At 41.3% G+C, this 19,752-nt stretch overlaps 1 protein-coding gene across 1 annotated transcript in view; it reads left to right on the top strand.

The window, feature by feature from the left end:
* The window catches only part of ATP6V0A2 (ATPase H+ transporting V0 subunit a2), a 68,661-nt gene that overhangs the window by 36,400 nt on the left and 12,509 nt on the right, over positions 1 to 19,752 (top strand). The window contains 7 exon segments of the mRNA XM_068244116.1: positions 3,263 to 3,413; positions 4,332 to 4,471; positions 9,253 to 9,395; positions 9,479 to 9,569; positions 10,714 to 10,832; positions 11,874 to 12,087; positions 14,160 to 14,279. Of these exon segments, the coding sequence (XP_068100217.1) occupies positions 3,263 to 3,413; positions 4,332 to 4,471; positions 9,253 to 9,395; positions 9,479 to 9,569; positions 10,714 to 10,832; positions 11,874 to 12,087; positions 14,160 to 14,279 (978 nt within the window).

The following is a 19,752-nucleotide window of genomic DNA, read 5'->3' as shown; positions in this document are numbered from 1 at the left end:
ATGTTCTCCCCATGTCTGCAAGAGTTTTCTCCGGGCACTCCGGTTTCCTCCCACATACCAAAAACATACAGATAAGTTAACTGGCTTCCCCCTAAAATATGCTGTAGACTACAGTACTACACAATATAGACAAATAACTATGGTAGAGAATAGATTGTGAGACCCTCTGAGGGACAGTTGCGTGACAAGATAATATACTCTGTGCAGTGCTGCGGAAGATGTCAGCGCTATATAAATACTAATCAATAATAACTATGTGCTAATAAGAACATCTAGCATTCCATCCCCTGTGTCCCAACTGGCAGGCAAACTGGATTATTTTCTCCTGTAAAAATTGGACAGCCTGATTTTATTTTGTTTTACAGAAGTGGCAGAAATGACACAAAACCCATGAGGCATTTTTGTGGAAGCCTAGTTGTGAAGTTCTTGTTTAAAGTGTTTAAACCCCTGTATTTACAGGAAGGCTAGAAGTGTAAGGGCACTTGTTCAGAGCCAAATTTGGTTGGTTGGTCGGTGTTGATGTGTCCAACAGTTTTTGGTATTGGCAGCTGCGTAGATGCTAAAGCTAGCCATGCACACATAGATTTTTGCTCCGAGGTCCCAAAAGATTGATTTTTCTCTCTGATCGGAGGGCAGTCTGTCTACACACTGTTGAACAATATTTAATAGATTCCAGCAGGGAATTTGTTGAAAATGATTGAACCACAGCTTTGCACTGTTTTTTGCATCACCATAGGCCGACGAATGACTGCTGCTCCTACTCTACTTCCAGACCGGTCCGATCAATACTTCCAATTGATTTAAGGCCAAATTTGATTCCAATTTAATTGATTTGTAGATTTTTGTGGCATCAATTTGATGATGGTGATTAAATCTTCAGAGGATCGAATGGGAAAATCAATGTGTATATGGCCTGCTTTATCCCTGCATAAACCCTCAGAACTGCTCACGGATAATCAAGGGTTAGTTTGTCACCCATCTTTCACGGAGATATATGATTTCCTGCAAAGGATACCTGTGATAAAACTGAGCATAAGATCTGGTTCAGCCAGTCCCGCATAACAGGAGAAGATGGATTAGGGGAGATTCCTTGGTGAACAATTTTAATGATGCTAGACCTCCCTAAACAATACTGAAAACTAGCAAGGTCACTACTAGTATAAGATGCTGCATTGCATCCAATTGGCTGACACCTCTTATGCCTACAGGATACTTAATTAAATAGGCTACATTTTGTGATGATCATTGGAAAGGTCATCTCCCTGATAGAAAAGGATCTGGAAATAATACAGCAGCAAAAGTGCAAGCATTGGAGATCTGAAGGAATCTAACATCTTTTTTGTTTTGCCCAGAGTAATTTTTCCACTTGATTGAATAATTACAAAAATAAAGATACCTTTGAATTATTTGCTGTTTTGTCAAAAAAATGTTTTTATTTTTTGGGGGGAGAGAACATATGGATCTGAGGGGCCCTTTAAGAGTATACTATGTACAGTAGGATCTTGTTATAGTAAGCCCCTGCCTATAATGAACTCAGTCCCCGGGTCCCGACCATGCACCTGTATGGATATACAAAATATAATGAATCCTTATATAGTAAACTTCTGATACAGCAAACCACCTGGCCAGGTCCCTTTGGAATTTACTATAAAGGGATTTTCTGTGCTCTGTAAAGGACTGTGGAAGGTGTCAGATCTATGAAAATACTAGATAATGTTATGGATGGCTTTTGGGTATGCAATACACACTAGCAATCTGAATTAATATGTTACTTGTAAAAGGATTCTGGCAATATAAAATATGTATTTTACAGGATGCTATTAAGGATATGATGAAATTCATTGGTTATCATGTCCAAAGTACATACTGAGGAGCACCTAAATATGGTTTTTGTCTTTTTGCCTAGTTGATTTGACTGTACAAAGTTATAGGATATATGAGGTTTCTTTGTTGTGTTTGTTACAGATTCAAGAAAGGATGTTCAATAGACAGATCTTTAACCACTTCAACTCGGAGGGGTTTTCCCCTTAAAAAAACAGAGCAATTTTCACCTGTCAGTGCTCCTTCCATTGATTCACCTATAACTTTATTACTACTTATCGCAACGAAACAATCTATATCCTGGGTTTTTTTTTCCGCCACCAAGTATGCTTACTTTGGGGGGGGGAAGGGGGTACTTTTTGTTAAGAATTATTTTATTCTTAATGTGTTTTAACAGGAAACATAAGATAAAAAATAATTTCTCAGTTTTCGGCCATTATAGTTTTAAAATGCATACTGCCGTAATTAAAACCCACACATTTTATTTGCCAATTTGTCCCGGTTATTGAATCGTTTAAAATTTTTCCCCTTGTACATTGCATGGCGCCAGTATTTTATTTGGAAATCGAGGTGCATTATTTCAGTTTTGCGTCCATCCCTAATACAAGCCCATAATTTATAATGTAACAGTAATTTACCCTCTTGACATACGTATTAAAAAAGTTTAGTCCCTAAGGTAACTAGTTATGTAATTTTTTTTAATTGTATATTTTTCTTATAAAAAAAAATTGCGGAAAAAAATGAGGGGGGGGGGAGTGTGGGAGGTAAGGGGTTAATTTTAAATGTTTAAAAAAAAAAAAAGTATTTTAATGCAGAAAAAATGTAGATGTAATTTTACAATTTACCCTCAAGATGTCCTCATGCATAACTTCCCTGCACGTAGTATTACTACGCAAAGAGGAAGTGATACGTGGATGTGTAAGTATCTGTTTTTGTGAATGGCAGCGTCTAAAGCTGGCCACAAACGGTCCAATTTCTATCGAAAAATCGTTTGAGCAATCAGAAATTCTGATCGGAAGGGAAATATTGTAATACATCATTCACTACATCATCAACGAACCAATCTTTGCTTCCTATCTATCACAACCAACAAGAAAATCCAAATTTTGGTTCGGCGAAATTTCATTCGGGCGACATTTTTTTCACTCGTTCATAATCAATTGTGTCCACCAATGGAGATTATTTACAACCAATCCGATCAGAATGTCTTATCGCTCTAATGATTTTTCACTAGAAATTGGACCGTTAGTGGCCACCTTTAGATGGCTGTGGACATTCACACAAGGACTTAGATCAATGAATGGGAACTGTGTTCGGGTAGAAACGTAGTAAGGAGATATGGGATTTTGCAGGGATGTAGTTACTCGTCCTGGGGCGGGGAAAGTGATTAAATAATGTTAGCATTACATAATTATTATTATTTTTTTTTTTTGTTCTTCAGAGAAAGAGTGGTGCATCTGTACCATCTTTCATAAATCGTATTCCCACCAATGACACACCACCAACCTTAATCCGAACAAACAAGTTCACTGCTGGTTTTCAGAGCATTGTAGATGCCTATGGAGTGGGGGCCTATGGAGAAGTAAATCCAGGTAAATTCACCATTAACCTCTAGCTGTTTATGGAAGTAAACAAAACCAGCAGTGTATAGAATGTGGATGTTAATACAGTCAAATTCCTTTTAAAATACTGCTTGACTTAACTTTTGTGCTAAATGTCAGCCTTTAATCCATTAGCAGCTACAAAGGAATGATCTTGTTTGAGATAAGTGCACTGCTTTTCACCTCAACCGGCAGAACTCGTTGTACTGTTAATTCTTGGAATGCTTTGATGATACTCTGCTAGCAGAGGATACAGAAACCGAAAGCAGAAGTCCTCTGTTATTGTCTCACACAGCCCCCTAGTGACAGGTGTCCATAAATATACATACATTATTTATTATATTTATAAAGCGCCAACATATTACGCAGCGCTGTACATTAGTTAAGGTTACAGACAATATTTAGGGTTGACAAACAGCAATATGACAATACAGGAATACAAGAAAAACCAGATCACGCAGCACAGTATGACTATAAGGTAATGCTTAGTCAGTCACTGGATGGGAGCATGGAGATTAGGCAAGTCAAGTTCACTTAAAACTTCACTCAGATCCATAGGATGGGTGTACGATAATTGATATGCGTGAACAGTAGTAATTAGTAGTAAGAAAATGTAACAAATAGGACTTAAAAATATGCTAAAATAAATTAGCCTGCAGTTCTTGCAAGCCTCTAAATAAATTGGCTGCTAAAGGGTTAACAGTCTCTGAATAATTGCCTAAGAATTGTTATGCCGATCAGGTGTGCTGCATACATGTTGTATGAAGTGCTAAAACTAAAAAGCCAGCATGACATTAAGGTACCCAGTATTTTTTAAAGGAAATTAGTGCCTGGTTCCATATTCCTGTCTCTGTAGGCTCCTTTACACTCAGACTTGAAGATTTTTAACTATTTTTTGTTTTGTAACAGCACCCTATACCATAATTACATTCCCTTTCCTGTTTGCGGTCATGTTTGGAGATTTTGGCCATGGACTCCTGATGTCTCTATTTGCTTTGTTACTGGTCTACTTTGAAAACAGTCCAAGATTACAACGTACTCAAGATGAGGTAAAGGAAAATAATTTTCATTTCCAGCTATTTTGTAGGAGAAAGAGTCCCATTAAAAGTTGTTGTTACTGAGGAAAAACCCTTTCATATTTGTCATGTTTTGTCTCACTACAACCTTGAATTAAAATGGAATTGTGTGGGTAAGCACCCCTTCATTTACCCAACATGCTTATCTCTCTAAAGTCTTACTATGACACAAAGACAGAAGTCGTGAGTTTGCATAGGTATGCACCACTACCTCCAAACAAGTCAGTACGTTGTAGCGTCGCCTATTACTGTCATTACAGTTGCAAGTGAACTGAAGAATGATTCTAAAGGTGGCCACACATGTTACAATTTTATTTTTTATTTTTTTTCTAAATTCTGATTCAACCAAATCAATCCAATTTTTCAGTGGATTGAAAATTCTGAGGAAGTTGTTTAAGATTGCCGCAATTTCATAGAAAAAAAAAGTTGGCTCAATTGAAAGACATTTTACTCAATCAACTTTTGACCTGTTTTTATTTTTAATATGACTTTTTCAAATGTAACATCTGTATATCTATCCCATACCATCACCAACCTTGTTTAGCATTACGATTACCACTGAACACCACATCGCTGGCAGGTGATGTCTGTGGAAAGAGATGATGCATTTTCGGCAGTTGGAAACAGTTCTTGTTTCCCACAATGCAGCAAGGCTCCCACAGTGTGATGTCAGCACCCTGGTGCTGACATCACACTGTGGGAGGGGGTTTCACCACAATATCATCCATACAGAGCCCCCTGATGATCCGTTTGTGAAAAGGAAAAGATTTCTCATGGGAAAGGGGGCATCAGCTACTGATTGGGATAAAGTTCAGTCCTTGGTTACGGTTTCTCTTTAAGAGACGCCTCACATCCAGGACACGTGTTATTTGTACGTCTGCCCTCTGGAAACTGTTTTAGTTTTATGAAAACTAAGACAAATAGATTAAAGGACAGTTTTTATCCTTCTCCCATTACTATGTTAAATACTGCTAAGTGGCCATGTTAAAGAGGCACTATTAGCAAAAACATGCCCATCAAAGAAAACACATAAATAATTATGATAATTAGAGGATAAATACTTCCTCTACTTACATAACAGATGTATTGCACTGTCCTCGGTTTCCATCCGTATCATTTTAGATTATAAATAAAGGGACATTCTCTTCATGGCAGGGGCCATCTTGCTTCCTCCGGGTATATTCTTCCCCCTCCCCGCACCCCCCTCCTCCCCGCACTTATCCTCAGCACAGTGGGGAGGAAAAGCTGCAGCTGGCAAAGACTCGCCTAACAATAGATCCAAGCGCTGCAGTTCCCCCCATACTCTCTGCACTACCACCGGCGGCAGTGCAGAGAGTATGGGAGGAACTGCAGCGCCTGGGAACATTATTCCTGGAGTCTATGCGCTGCCTTTATCCTTCCCCAAAGTTCTGTGCGGGGAAGAAGGATAATGCGGCGGGCGGCAGAAGGGGGGCGCGGACATCACACTGGAGGAGGGGGGCAGAGGACAGTGACAGTGAGCCCCCCTCCGTGCGCTCTTACAGCGGCTACACCGCCGCAGACAAGGGGAGAGCAGGCGGCCAATCGCAGAGCAGAGCGGTGATTGACAGAGGCTTTAGCCAATCAGCCTGCCTGTCATTTCTGTTCTGCGGCTTGCGTCCTGCAGGCATGGGGAGAGAAAAACCTCCTAGGGAAAAAAGTAAGAAGGATTTTAACTTTTTGCATTGCCTTATTGCAATCCTTTTTGTGTATGTAATAGGCTAAAATAGAAAATAATTTAACATATTATGCCTAACAGTTACTCTTTAAGGGGTGTGTGTAATGTATGTAGGAATGGAATGTTATGTTTTGCTTTTGCTGGAAAATTGCACTTTAGAATTTCGTTGTACAATTTCGGTTGTCACAATGACAAAGATTTTTGTCCTATTTAACACACCTTTTTTTTTTTTCCTGCAACCACTCATTGAAACCAAGTACAATACTTACATTTTATTATAGTTCTGCCTAATCGTGTGGTCCAAATAAATTATTTTTGGTCTAGCCTCTATCTGGCACTCCCAGCACAATTCCTCTGTTTCAGATCTTCATCTTGTATCATGTGTCTTCCTGTATCTAGAAGACTGAGGGATCCTGTATGTTCTGTCTACTGCAGCTGGCTAATCTTTATTACCACTCCCCATCGTCCAGCCGCAGAAGTGAACACAGACTGAGGCACTTAAAACGGGTGGAGGCGCCCAATGCATAAAGGATTAGTGCCCTCATTTATGAAATTAAGTACTGTGACTGTGGTAAATTAGTGACTTGTCATCCAACTTTTGATTTGTCTGAGTTGTTCAGGTCTGAACTCCCTATCCTTAGGGGTGCTAGCTGAGACTGGAACTGCTTTGCTGTTGGGCGCTCACCTCCAATAACAAGAACCTCAGTTTTATCAGCATTTAATTTTAGCCAGCAGTTATTCATCCACTGCTGAATCTCAGCTAACAACGTTTTTATTTGTGGAGTAGAGTCTGTGATGCCAGGTATGAATAATAAATATAGTTGGGTGTCCTCAGCATAGCACTGGTATTTCAGGCCATGTTTTGGACGATTTTTCCAATTAGCAGCATGTATATTGTGAACAGCAAACGGGATAGTTTTGCACCCTGGAGTACACCCTATTTTAGTGGTGTACAGGGTTGGAGAGGGAAGGCCCCCAAAATACCCTTTGTATTCTGCCAGCCAGGAGGGAGTTGAACCACTGGAGAACTAGGCCATCTATGCCACAGTACTGTTGTAGCCTGTTCAGCAAGATTTCATGATCAACTGTCATAAGCCGTGGAGAGGCCGAGCAAAATCATGATGGAACATTGGCCTCTGTTTCTTGCCATGAGCAGATCGTGGGAAATCTGAATAAGGGCTGTTTCACAGCTGTGATGTTTTTTAAGCCGAATTGAAGAGGGTCAAGGATGTTGTTTCTTGAGAGTCTGGCTTCAAGTTGAAGATAGACAACTTTTTCAAGAACTTTCCCCAGAAAGGTTAGTTTGGGGCCAGGTCTGTAGCTGTTTAGAGCATCTGGGTGTAAGGATGGTTTCTTGAATAGTGACCTGATGGTTGCTTTTTTCAGACAGGTGGGAAATCTCCCTGCTTGTAAGGAACAATTGACTTTTTTTGTGGTATGCTAGTCTAAATATCTCAGGGCATTTCAGCAATGGGTAATCACACACCGAGTAAAAGTATGTAGCTAATCCTGTTTCATTGAAGAACATACAAATACATTTTTAGTTACAAAGACAACCAGAGTTTAAGTTCATCTTGACCCTTTGTACACTTTGCAGAAATCCTTCATTTGGCCCATTCTTTACCTGAACAGCCACTGAGCACTTAAAGTGAACCTCCAGACTAAAAATCTACTCAGCAGCACTGAAAAGGCTTGGTGTTTCTTTAAAGGGAAGGTTCAGGGAAACGTTTAAAAAAATAAAAATCCCTATCCACTTACCTGGGGCTTCCTCCAGCCCGTGGCAGGCAGGAGGTGCCCTCGCCGCCGCTCCAGAGGCTTCCGGTCGTCTTCGGTGGCCGACCCGACCTGGCCAGGCCGGCTGCCAGGTCGGGCTCTTCTGCGCTCCAAATCCCGGCACTTCTGCGTCCCACGCGGGCGCGCTGACGTCATCGGACGTCCTCCGGGCTGTACTGCGCATGCGCAGTAGTTCTGGCCTGGCCAGGTCGGGTCGGCCACCGAAGACGACCGGAAGCCTCTGGAGCGGCGGCGAGGGCACCTCCTGCCTGCCACGGGCTGGAGGAAGCTCCAGGTAAGTGGATAGGGATTTTTATTTTTTTAAATGTTTCCCTGAACCTTCCCTTTAACCGTTTCACAGCATCAGAACTTTGTTTTTCTTACCAAAGCCTAATTTTTAGCTGCACAGAAGCTCCGCCCATCAAAGAACTGCCCGTGCATTTTTCCCCTAATGCTGTGCAAAGCATGATGGGATTTCTGATGTTCTCGTTGCCTAGCAACTGGGAGGGGTGATCAGGGCACAGGACAGTTGGAACTGTGTCTCATGCTCCCTGTCACCTCCTTTCAACCAAAAAGATGGCTGCCCTCATGAAATCACAAACATTTGCCTGTTCTATTAAAACAGAGTGGGTAAGAGATTATATTACCTATCTATTTTAATGAACATAACTAATGTAACTTAATGACAGTATTTTTGTTTAGGCTGAAGTTCCTCTTTAATGCTAGGTACACACTATGAGATTTTCTGGCAGATTTACTGGCAGATCGATTATTTCCAACATGTCCAATCTGATTTCCGATCGATTACAGATAATTTTCCGATCGATTTCCTATTGGAGTGAATGGAAACCGGTCGGAAAATGATCGGAAATCAATCGGACATCAGATCGGACATGTTGGAAATAATCGATCTGACAGTAAATCTGCCAGAAAATCTCAGTGTGTACCAGGCATTACATAAGTAAGCATGCCCAATCCAAACTCTGTTGTATCCAGGACCAGCAGTTTGAAAGCAATGCCTATAATACAGTAGAATCTCGTTATAGTAAAGTCTGGTACAGTAAACTCAGTGTTCATGTCCCAACAAATGTGTATGTAAAAATATACAATGTATGATCAATTCTGATATAGTAAACTACTTTTCCTGGTCCCTTGGAGTTTGCTATAAAGGGATTCTAAAGGGATTTTACTGTATGTAAAGTAAATAAATCTACGTTCACTTGAAATTTTTGCTCTTTTGCAGTTTTATTTTTTTTTATTATTTTTTTTCCCTTTATCACAACAGATTACAAGGACCTTTTTTGACGGTCGATACATTATCTTACTCATGGGGCTGTTTTCAGTTTACACTGGACTTATCTACAATGACTGCTTTTCAAAGTCTCTGAACATATTTGGGTCTGGTTGGAATGTGTCAGCCATGTATAAGTAAGTTTATGGATTTTGTAGGGGATGTACGGATATTGTATAATTTCAGAAAACCTTTAAATGTGTTTCCTCCTTCACACCAGTAAAAGTGAAATTATCCATGACTCTGTTGCATCTCTGGATCCAATCAAACCTGGAGTGTTTGCTGGAGTTTACCCCTTTGGAATAGACCCTGTAAGTAATGTCATTTTTATTCCATTGACTTTCTAATGGTTTCTGATTCTTAACTCTGAGTTTTGGTGTTTCTGATGTAACGTTTGGTGCTTCTTAATGTTCCTACACACCTGACAATTGTTGTCGCCCTTCGTGATTGGGATACGATCCCCTTGGGCGACATAGCTGGGCCGGCCTATACAGGTGCATGTCAGCTGTGTAGCGGACAACACGTTCTGTTGCTATGCGGGGGCTTGGAAGGATTATGGCACATGCATGACCTCATGTGGCGGGTGGGGGAGCGGCAGCTTCAAAGGAGTTGGCCAAGTGGTATTGGTGGGCGGATCACTGGTTGGGGGTCGCTGTACACATGCCTGACTATTGGCTGAGGCGGTAATAGTCGGCTACCTCGGACAACTTTAGTCAGGCATGTGTACAGGGCTTTATGTTTACCACACAGTGGATGAGGACTTGTCTGATAAATAGCATTTTAATCTGAAATGATTGTATTAGCAAGAGATTGACATTAACTGGTAATTAACAATGGATTTATCGGTAAAACCAGCCATTTTATAACCGGAATGGCATAATGCATACTTTCTGACTTTCTGTATCTGTGCTTGTGTACTATCCACCATTTTAAATAAACTTACTTTGAGTTTAAAAATAGTTTTTCCAATTTGGGGGGTGGGGGGTCAGATTTATCAGCACTTGTTCATATAAAATAGGGGGGGTTGGGGGTAAAAAAAAGATATATTTTGCTTATCAGATTGTTTCTAAATCATCTTCTATGTAAGTTGTGCATGTGACCAGCTTTACTCTTCTTGACCTGATTCCTGTTTTTCTTTGATATGCTGCCACCTGTCTTTTCTCTGTTTGTTTGCTTGTCTTTTCTCAAGCTACTTCCTTCTTCAGAGTTCCTTTCATGTCAGCGTGATTTGCCACTCCCCCTCCCCCTTCTTTCTCACAACTAATCTCCGTTTATTTTTTTGCCATTAGTGCCACCTCTTTGAATTCTGTTTGTTCTCACAGCTAAAGTTTCACCAACGTAAACCCCCCTTTCTTTTCGCTAGTTTTACATATCCACTCTTTGTTATATAAACAATACCAGATTTCCGAAGATTGTCTTTTTTTTTTCCCCCTCACCTTTATTTTCATACATTAGATCTGGAATCTGGCAACAAATCGTCTTTCTTTCTTGAACTCTTTCAAGATGAAAATGTCCATCATCCTAGGTGTGGTACACATGACATTTGGAGTAGTTCTGAGCACTTTCAACTACATGTAAGTGGACACAGCTGCTTTTCATGAAAACACATTTGTGGAGGTTGCCATCATGACTTCCTTCTAGAAAGTTCTAGTTTCCTGGCTGTAATGCTGATCTGGCTCTGTATGCATACTTGGTCTATAAGAGTCATTCAGCATCATAGCCAAATGGCTATGTGATCTAGATTCTTTTTTTTTTTTTAGCATATTGCAGGTGTGACCTGTCTGTCAGACTACAGCTGCTGTGGTAATTGATGCATGTTAATACCTACAGTAGGAGCTGACTCACCTGGGAAATCACCAAGGAACCTGGTACTGAGCACACGTGAGGAGGAACATCCATCTACACATCTTGCTGACCTATTAATATTGTTTTTGAACATCTTGTCTAGAATGAACTTAAAGATAATTACTTTTATTAACCTCCTTGGCGTTAAATTTCTGGATTTCTATGCAAAATGTGCTCCAAATAATTTTTATGGAATGTTTGCCTGTAAGTTACCAAAATGTGTCAAGCAAAAGTCTAGCATACATTTAGGGTACAATTAGTTTCAAACCTAAAATTGTGTCAAAATATGAATTTTATTTAGTTTTGCCTTTGTGGCAGGACACAATGTCCCCATTCTTCAGCCTTTTGGCTGAAAACATGCAGTTTTATCACATTAAAAGTCATGTTTGAGTGCGAATTTTCACCTGGAGGTTTCCTGAGCATTTGAAAATTTGCATACGAATGGGAATTTTGATGTATTAAAAGGCATGCAAAAAAAATGGAACCCTGTCTTTGAACTGCTGGATGTGTCTGATTCGTCCATACTGCTTTTTACTATTTTCCCCTGGACGAATTGGCCTTTGTCCATACCACCTGGGAGGTTAATTCAGTGAAGGTAACTATAGCTTTATTCATAGTATAGGCCAATCTGGGTTTCATTTGAAATAAGATTTATAATAAAATGATTGTAGGTTTTTTAGTGTCCAGTATTTTTGCTTTGTTGAAGCGAATCTTTCAGAAAACTTTTACTTGTTAGAAATAATTTTCTGTCATGTTCTGTGTGTTTCCAGGCACTTCAAGAAGAAATTCTGTGTGTATTTGGTCTTCATTCCTGAGCTAGTCTTCATGACATGTATGTTTGGTTATCTTGTCTTTATGATTGTGCTCAAGTGGCTGACGTGTTCTGCAGAGAATTCCCATCGTGCGCCTAGTATCCTCCTGCATTTTATAAACATGTTTATGTTCACCCGGGATTACAGTAACCTTGAACTCTACCCAGGACAGGTCAGTAACCACCAGACTGGTACTGGTTTTTTGTTAATGCTGTGAATCCCAGACAGATCATGCAATATAGTTACATAGTTATTTTGGTTGAAAAAAGACATACGTCCATCGAGTTCAACCAGTATAAAGTACTTATATCTGTGGTGTAGATAATGTACTTATATCTGTGGTGTAGACGCTAGGGATGAGCTCCACAACTCAAATTCTGTTGCTGGGTACACACGATATGTTTTTTCCGCTCGATTGTCAGCTTGATCCTTCGCTTGATTCTCTTCCGCTCGTTTTTCTTATATTTTTCCATTCACGTCTATGAGAAATTGAGCAGTAAAACGATCAAGAGTAATATCGGACATGATGGAATTTATCAAACGCATCTATCGAGCGGAAAAATGTAATGTGTGTACCTAGCATAAGTTTCAGATAAAACCGAGGCCTTACATATGACGGTGGCAGAGGGGGTTAACTCGCTCTTGTCACTCACCGCCTCTGACTGCCGTGCTCTGTGTCATGTTCCACATTATTTCAGTACTTCCTACTTCCGGCTATGAAGCAGGAAGTATCAGAGTGATGGAACACATTGTGGAGCGTTAAGTTAACCCACCCCTGCCACGTCCTGCATTTGTAAAACCTCTGTTTTATTCTAAACTTGGAATTAGAAATTCGATTTGCGCAGCTCATCCCTAGTACACACCACTGATTTACGAAGAAAGTCATCAGGCTTGTTGAGAAAATATTGACTTATGCTGGGCATACATGGATCGATCCGGCGGCCGGTTAGCCGCTGGATCGATACCCCCCATCCTCCCCCCCCCCCCCCCCCCCCCCCCCGCGCGTCACCACTCGTCTGCGTGGATCGATTCGCGCTCGTCCCCGCCGGTCCTTATCAACCGCTCGATTCCCTGCCATTGTCCGCCGGCGGGAATCGAACGTGCGGGGGTCGAGCGGCATGATCGGGCTAGATGATTATTATCAGCTGGCCGATACACGGTACAGAAACGTACCGTGTATCCCCAGCATTAGTGCTGATTTATTTGATGTTAGCTGGTATTGTGGATGTTTCCCTTTTATCTCCCCTTTGCTTCCATAACAGAAGTGGGCCTTATATCTGAAATATCTATGACTAACCTAAGGGCTCATGTACAAAGTCCTTTCAGTTCAGTTTGCTTTCTGATTTCTGAAGCCAACTGAAGAATAAAGTTCAGTGTGCACTTGAAAAAAATCGATCAGTTAACTTAAGAGGAACTGTCGTGAAAATCTTAAAATTTAAAACGCATACAAATAAGCAGTACATTTCTTCCAGAGTAAAATGAGCCATACATTACTTCTCTCCTATGTTGCTATCACTAACAGTAGGTAGTAGAAATCTGACATTACTGACAGGTTTTGGGATAGTCCATCGTTTTATGGGGGATTCTCAGCATCATCTTCTATATAAAGACATTCCCTGAAAAATATTTATACGAAGATGCTGGCCTCCCTGCTCACCGTACACTATTTTGGCAGTTGGAAGGAGCAACTGCCATTCACTGAGTGCTTTTAAAAATAAAGAAAACCCTGAGAACCCCCTACGAGAAGATGGGCTAGTCCAAAATCTGTCGAATGTCAGATTTCTACTACTTACTGTAAGTAACAGCAACATAGGAGAAAAGTAATTTATGACTCATTTTACTCTGGAAGAAACCTACTTCTTAATTGTGTATGTTTACATATATTTTACATTTTACAATTTTTCGCCATAATGCCCCTTTAAATATCATGAACTGAAGCCAGATGGTTGAGTACCCTAAAAAGCCCGATCACATGGGCAACTGAATCAACCATGTGTAAATTACAGCATGACCCTACAATTCTCATTATTTTGCTGATGTCCTTGCAATTTGCATGTCATTTGAGAATGCAGCAAAATCATGTGTATTATAAAACAGCCCTAAATCTTTTTCATTATTTTGATTGCACATTCTAATTACCTTTGTACTGTTTTTGATTGAAACGACATTTCACAAGGAATGGTGGTACTGTGTACAGTGGTGATGATGGCCAGTTTTGATGGTGTTTGTTCTTTCTTTGTCTAGTTTATTTTCCAAATACTTCTGGTGGTTATTGTGTTCCTCTGTATACCTGTGCTGCTCTTGGGGAAACCTCTGTACCTGTACTGGCAACACCATGGAGGACAGACTTTTGGGAATTATAGGGTAGGTGGCATGTCTTTAGCTCCTGGTTTTGTTTTGTATCCCTTTAATGAAGACTAGTTCAAGCATTTTGTTATTCCTTTTAGTCTGTTTTGCTAATTTCATAATCATTAGTTTTATTAGTATTGTAAAATGTATTTTTTTTTTTTTATCTTTTAAGTTTTTATTGAAGTCAAAAATAACACCAAATATCCCAACCGATATCATCATAATTTAAAGTCAGCTTTTAAATGTAAGCATCCCATTTGAGCATTAAACCGTATCTCCTGCTATTCGCTTATTTAGTTAAGTGGTGCGAACTATTGTCACTGTTCATCGTACAGTCAGCCTCAGGGCTCTTTTCCACTATGAAATGCGATCGCAATCGCGTTTCAATTTCCACCATGCGATTGCAATTGCGATTGAGCTACTATATTCATTATAGTCCAGCTCAATCGCATACAAAACGCGGCAGGACGACGATTGCGCTTTGACCAAAATCGCATCGCAATCGGATCGCACTAATGGAAATTGCTGCTGCAGTTTCCATTAGTTTAATGTACCTTGCGATTTGCGATCAGAAGCAAATCGCAGGCTAGTGGAAAAAGGCCCTCAGGCTTCCTGCACACTGCATGCAATTCCGATTTCTAATTGGTTTTTACATCTGATTCCGATTTTTAATAGTTACTGCATGCTGCGTTTTTTCCTCCGTTTTTCTGTTGATTGCATTCAGGGAAAATCGGAATTGCAAATCGGAAACGGAATCAGAATTGCAAAACGGATTTGCAGTGTGCAGGGAGCCTCATACAGTTTATAGGCTGTCTGTCAGTCCACAGAAGGCCAGTTTAGGTTGGATTTCCCATGCTTGCCTGAAGAAACTCACCAAATCTCATTAAGGGTAGGAACCCACTACAGCGTTTTTTTGAGCGTTTAGGGATCGCTTTAAATGGCTAGCGATTTTCCCAAAATGCTCTGCCAATGTAAATGGATGGGACAGTTTCCACAGGAGCGATTGGGATTAGGGAAATGGCTTACACAGGACATGCAGCATTTTTGAGGTGTTTGCGCTCCAATGTAACATCTATATAAGCGCTGGCAAATTGCTAATGAGTCACTACACATAGTGATTTGTGTGTGATTTTTGAATTACTGTAAACTTTAAAAAAAAAAAAAAAGTTTGAAACAACCAATCAGAATTAAAATCACTAATCACAATAACTGGAAAAGCTTACACTTCAAAATTACTACCAAAATCGCCAGAAAACGGTCATGTAATTGCTTACAAAATGCTAATTACAAAATGCCAGCGATTTCCATTTGCAACATGTAGTTGGTTCCAGGCCTAATTGTAGTGAAAACTGGGATTACTCAGTTATTTGTTGTAATTAAAGGACACTGATTTCTAAAGGATGGAGGCTGACCTATTTATTTCTTCTTAAAGAGGAACTGTAACGACAAAACGGCCCCTGGGGGGTACTCACCTCGGGTGGGGGAAGCCTCAGGATCCTAATGAGGCTTCCCACGCCGTCCTGCGTCCCTCGGGGGTCTCGCTGTAGCCCTCCGTACAGCCGTGACGCAATATTTACCTTCCTGGCTCCTGCGCAGGCGCTCTGATGGCTGTCGGCGCCGAAGTAGGCGGAAATACCCGATCGCCGTCGGTTCTGCTCTACTGCGCAGGCGCAAGTTTCCGGCGCCTGTGCAGTAGAGCGGACCCGACGGAGATCGGGTATTTCCGTCTATTTCCGTGCCGAAAGTCGCCACAGCGCCCCCGCTATAGCCTGCAGAGGTAAATATTGAACTGACAGTCGGCTCTGTCGCCGGCTGTTTGGAGGGCTGCAGCGAGACCCCCGTGGGACAGAGGACGGCGTTGGAAGCCTCATTAGGATCCGGAGGCTTCCCCCACCCGAGGTGAGTACCCCCCAGGGGAGTTTTTTGGTGTTACAGAGTCTCTTTAAAGAACAAGTGATACCCATGCTAACCTAGAAATAAAAAACACATATATGGGCTGGTGCACACCGAGCGGCTTTTTGGGCGTTTTCAGATCCGCTTGCGGCTGCGGATCTGCTTGGTCAATGTATCTCAATGGGGTGGTGCACACCAGAGCGGCAGGCGTTTTGCAGAAACGAAAAATGCCTGGGTGAGGCATTTTTTGGATTTCGGATGCGTTTCTGCCTCAATGTTAAGTATAGGAAAAACGCAAACCGCTCTGAAAAACGGCACTTCAGAGCGGTTTTGCAGGCGTTTTTGTTACAGAAGCTGTTCAGTAACAGCTTTACTGTAACAATATATGAAATCTACTATACTGAAAACCGCAGCAGCAATCCGCAAAACGCTAGCAAAACGCCTCATAAAAATAAAAAAAAGCGTTTAAAAATCTGCTAGCATTTTGCGGATCTGCTAGCGGGTTTTGGTGTGCACCAGCCCTATAAGTAGATAAATACTACTCTACTTACATAACAGATGTATTGTGCTATCCACATAATGATTCCTGTGAATTTTACAAAGGAAAAGCAGAAAATCCTATTCTAGGCAGTGGCCATCTTGCCAAGCTAATGCTGACATCATATCCTTCCTGACTCTTGTTTTCCCCCCTTCCCTTCTCTTGCTTATTGTGTATTCGTTAGCTGCCCTCCTCCCAGAGTCTTCAGGCACTCCCACTGTGGTGTATACTAACTACTGCACTGACTTTTTTTATTTTTTTTATTTACACGTCCAATCACTGAGACACCTCAGCCTTGCCTGTAAACACAAGTGATCAGAGGGTGTTCCTGATAAGCAGCAAGGCAGGGAAATAAATGGAAGAGGAATATATTATAGATAAAAAAAACTCCCAGCATTCAACTGTTTGGCACTAGGGCCAGTGCTCCTAAAGTATGTGATAACTCCAAACTATAACAGCAGAAAAAGTTTTGCAAGTTTTGAATGCAAGATTAGCATCTTTATCTCTTAATACACTCAGACCAGTTGCTGTTGAAAATTGATTTTTATGGTGACAGTACCGCTTTAAACAATATCAGTTGTCTCCTGGCTGTCCTGCTGATCCTCTGTCTCTAATATGTTTAGTCATAGACCCAGATCAAGCATGCAGATCAGGTCAGACTCGAGTCTGACTGGGTTAGCCACATGTTTGTTTCAGGTATGTGATTCAGACACTACTGCAGCCAAAGAGATCAGCAAGGCTGCCAGGCAATTTGCACTGGTTTAAAGGAAATAAAGATGGCAGCCTCCATATCCTTCTTAGTTCAGGGTCCTTTCAGATGAGGAGAATGGTAGTGCAGGATGAGTCTAGCAAAGAGAGGAAAAAGGGAGTTTAGGAACCCAGTCTGTCTTTTGCCATTCAGAGAGTTAACATGCCTTATCAGAGTTAGAATACCTTACCAGAGTTAGCATGCCTTATCAGAGTGGCATGGCAAGTGCTATGAACTTATGCCTGCTAATTGGCAATGACGAGAGCTTCACTCGTCCTGCCCTGAGCCCCTGCGGGTACAATCACTTATACGGACATTATCCCCGCACTTTGATTGGCCCAATAGGCTGCCTGTCACTTGACAGGAAACTTGAAGTTTGGGGATAATGTCCTTTATGGCTAGGTGCACACATAGCAGAAACGCAAGCGTTGCGTAAAACGCTGCGTTTTTGCCGCTAATGGAAGTCTATGGGCCGCATGGAAAAAACCCATATGCTTTTTGTATGCGTGCATAATGAAAGTCAATGGAAACGCAATGATATGCATTTTTCATGCATCACAAAATAAAAAATTGTTTTGTGATGTATTTCTGCTTCCTGTTGTCTTCCTATCAATTTACATAAAACACATATTGCGAACCACAAATGCATTAAAACGCACACAAAATGCTTGAAAACCGCATCTGCGGTTAAACGCAAATGCCGCAAAAATGCACCCAAAATACAATTTACACGTGACATAAAACGCAGCCTTTCATGTTATGTGTGCACCTACCCTAAAGTTATTGGACCCGCAGGGGCTCAGGACAGGACGAGTGGAGCTCTCGTCATTGGCAATTAGCTATGCTATTCTAAGGCACGCTGACTCTGATAAGGCACGCAGACTCTGATAAGGCACGCAGGCTCTGATAAGGCACGCTGACTCTGATAAGGCACGTTATTTGTTATAGCGAATCAACCCACTTGTTTTAATGGGTTCAACACTTGTTGTAATTTGCACTGGAGAACTCCGTAAGGAAACAATTAATCTTCTCATTAAGAACGAAAAAGGAGAAAAAAAATTATTGGAAAAAGTTCTATTTATGTCTAAAAGTGGGATCAAGACAAGTGGATCAAGTGGGACAAGAAGTCCAACTACTTTATTGTAGTCTTTTATAACAATAACAATAATATTTATATAGCGCTTTTCTCCCTGGGGACTCAAAGCGCTGTGACCCTGCATTATGCAGTCTCAAAGGCTCGGGAAAAGAGGTGAGTTTTTAGCCTTTTTTTAAAGCTGTCCAGAGAGGGAGCCTCTCATACTGATTGTGGAAGTGAGTTCCATAGAGTAGGGGCTGCGTAGGAAAAGGCCCGAGCACCAAATGTTAAGTGTATCCTGGGAATAATCAGCTTCATCTTGTTGGCAGAGCGGAGGGTGCGTGGAGGGGCATAAAGTTCCAATAGATCCGCTATGTATTTGGATCCCATGTGGTGTAGAGCCTTGAATGTCAGCAGGCAGATCTTAAAATTGATTCTCCATTTTACTGGTAACCAGTGAAGAGTTTGCAGTACTGGGGTGATGTGTGAGCTGCGGGGGGCATTGGCTAGGAGTCTGGCTGCAGCATTCTGTACTAGCTGTAAGGGGCGCAGAACCTTTTCTGAAGATCCGATGAACAGGGCGTTGCAGTAGTCTAGGCGGGAGGATACAAATGCATGAACTAGGGCAGGTAGGTCTTCAGCTGGGATAAGGTGTTTGATTTTCGCTGTATTTCTTAGATGGAAGAAGGAAGACTTGACGACAGCTGATATCTGCTGTTTGAGTTTTAGATTTCCATCCAGGATCACCCCAAGGTTTCGCACAGAGTCTTTATACTGTACAGTATCTCCCCCAATTGCTAGTTTGAGGTGGTGAGCGTTTTGAACTTTATCCATCATGTGTGGACCACCTACCACCAACACCTCTGTTTTGTCAGAGTTCAGCCTCAGCCAGCTGGCGTTCATCCAATTTTGTAAATCCACTAGACACGCATTTATGGATGCTGATGGGTCTTGGGTGCCAGGCTTGAAGGACAGATACAGTTGTGTGTCATCTGCATAACAATGGTATCCTAGGCCATAGTTCTGGATTATTTTGCCCAGTGGGAGCATGTAGACTGCAAAGAGTAATGGTGATAGTACAGAACCCTGTGGAACCCCATAGGGAAGTGGCACTGGATTAGAGTAGTGTGTGCCCAGACATACTTGCTTTTAGTAAGGTGATGTGCTGTACGTTCACAACAGAGCAATCTAGGGATCCTTGTTGTGATTGAAAAATGATGAGATCTTTTATGTG

This window comes from Hyperolius riggenbachi, chromosome 1, assembly GCF_040937935.1.
Source record: "Hyperolius riggenbachi isolate aHypRig1 chromosome 1, aHypRig1.pri, whole genome shotgun sequence".
NCBI lineage: Eukaryota > Metazoa > Chordata > Amphibia > Anura > Hyperoliidae > Hyperolius > Hyperolius riggenbachi.
The sequence above is the reverse complement of the archived record's forward strand: the minus strand, read 5'-3'. Positions and strand labels throughout refer to the sequence as shown.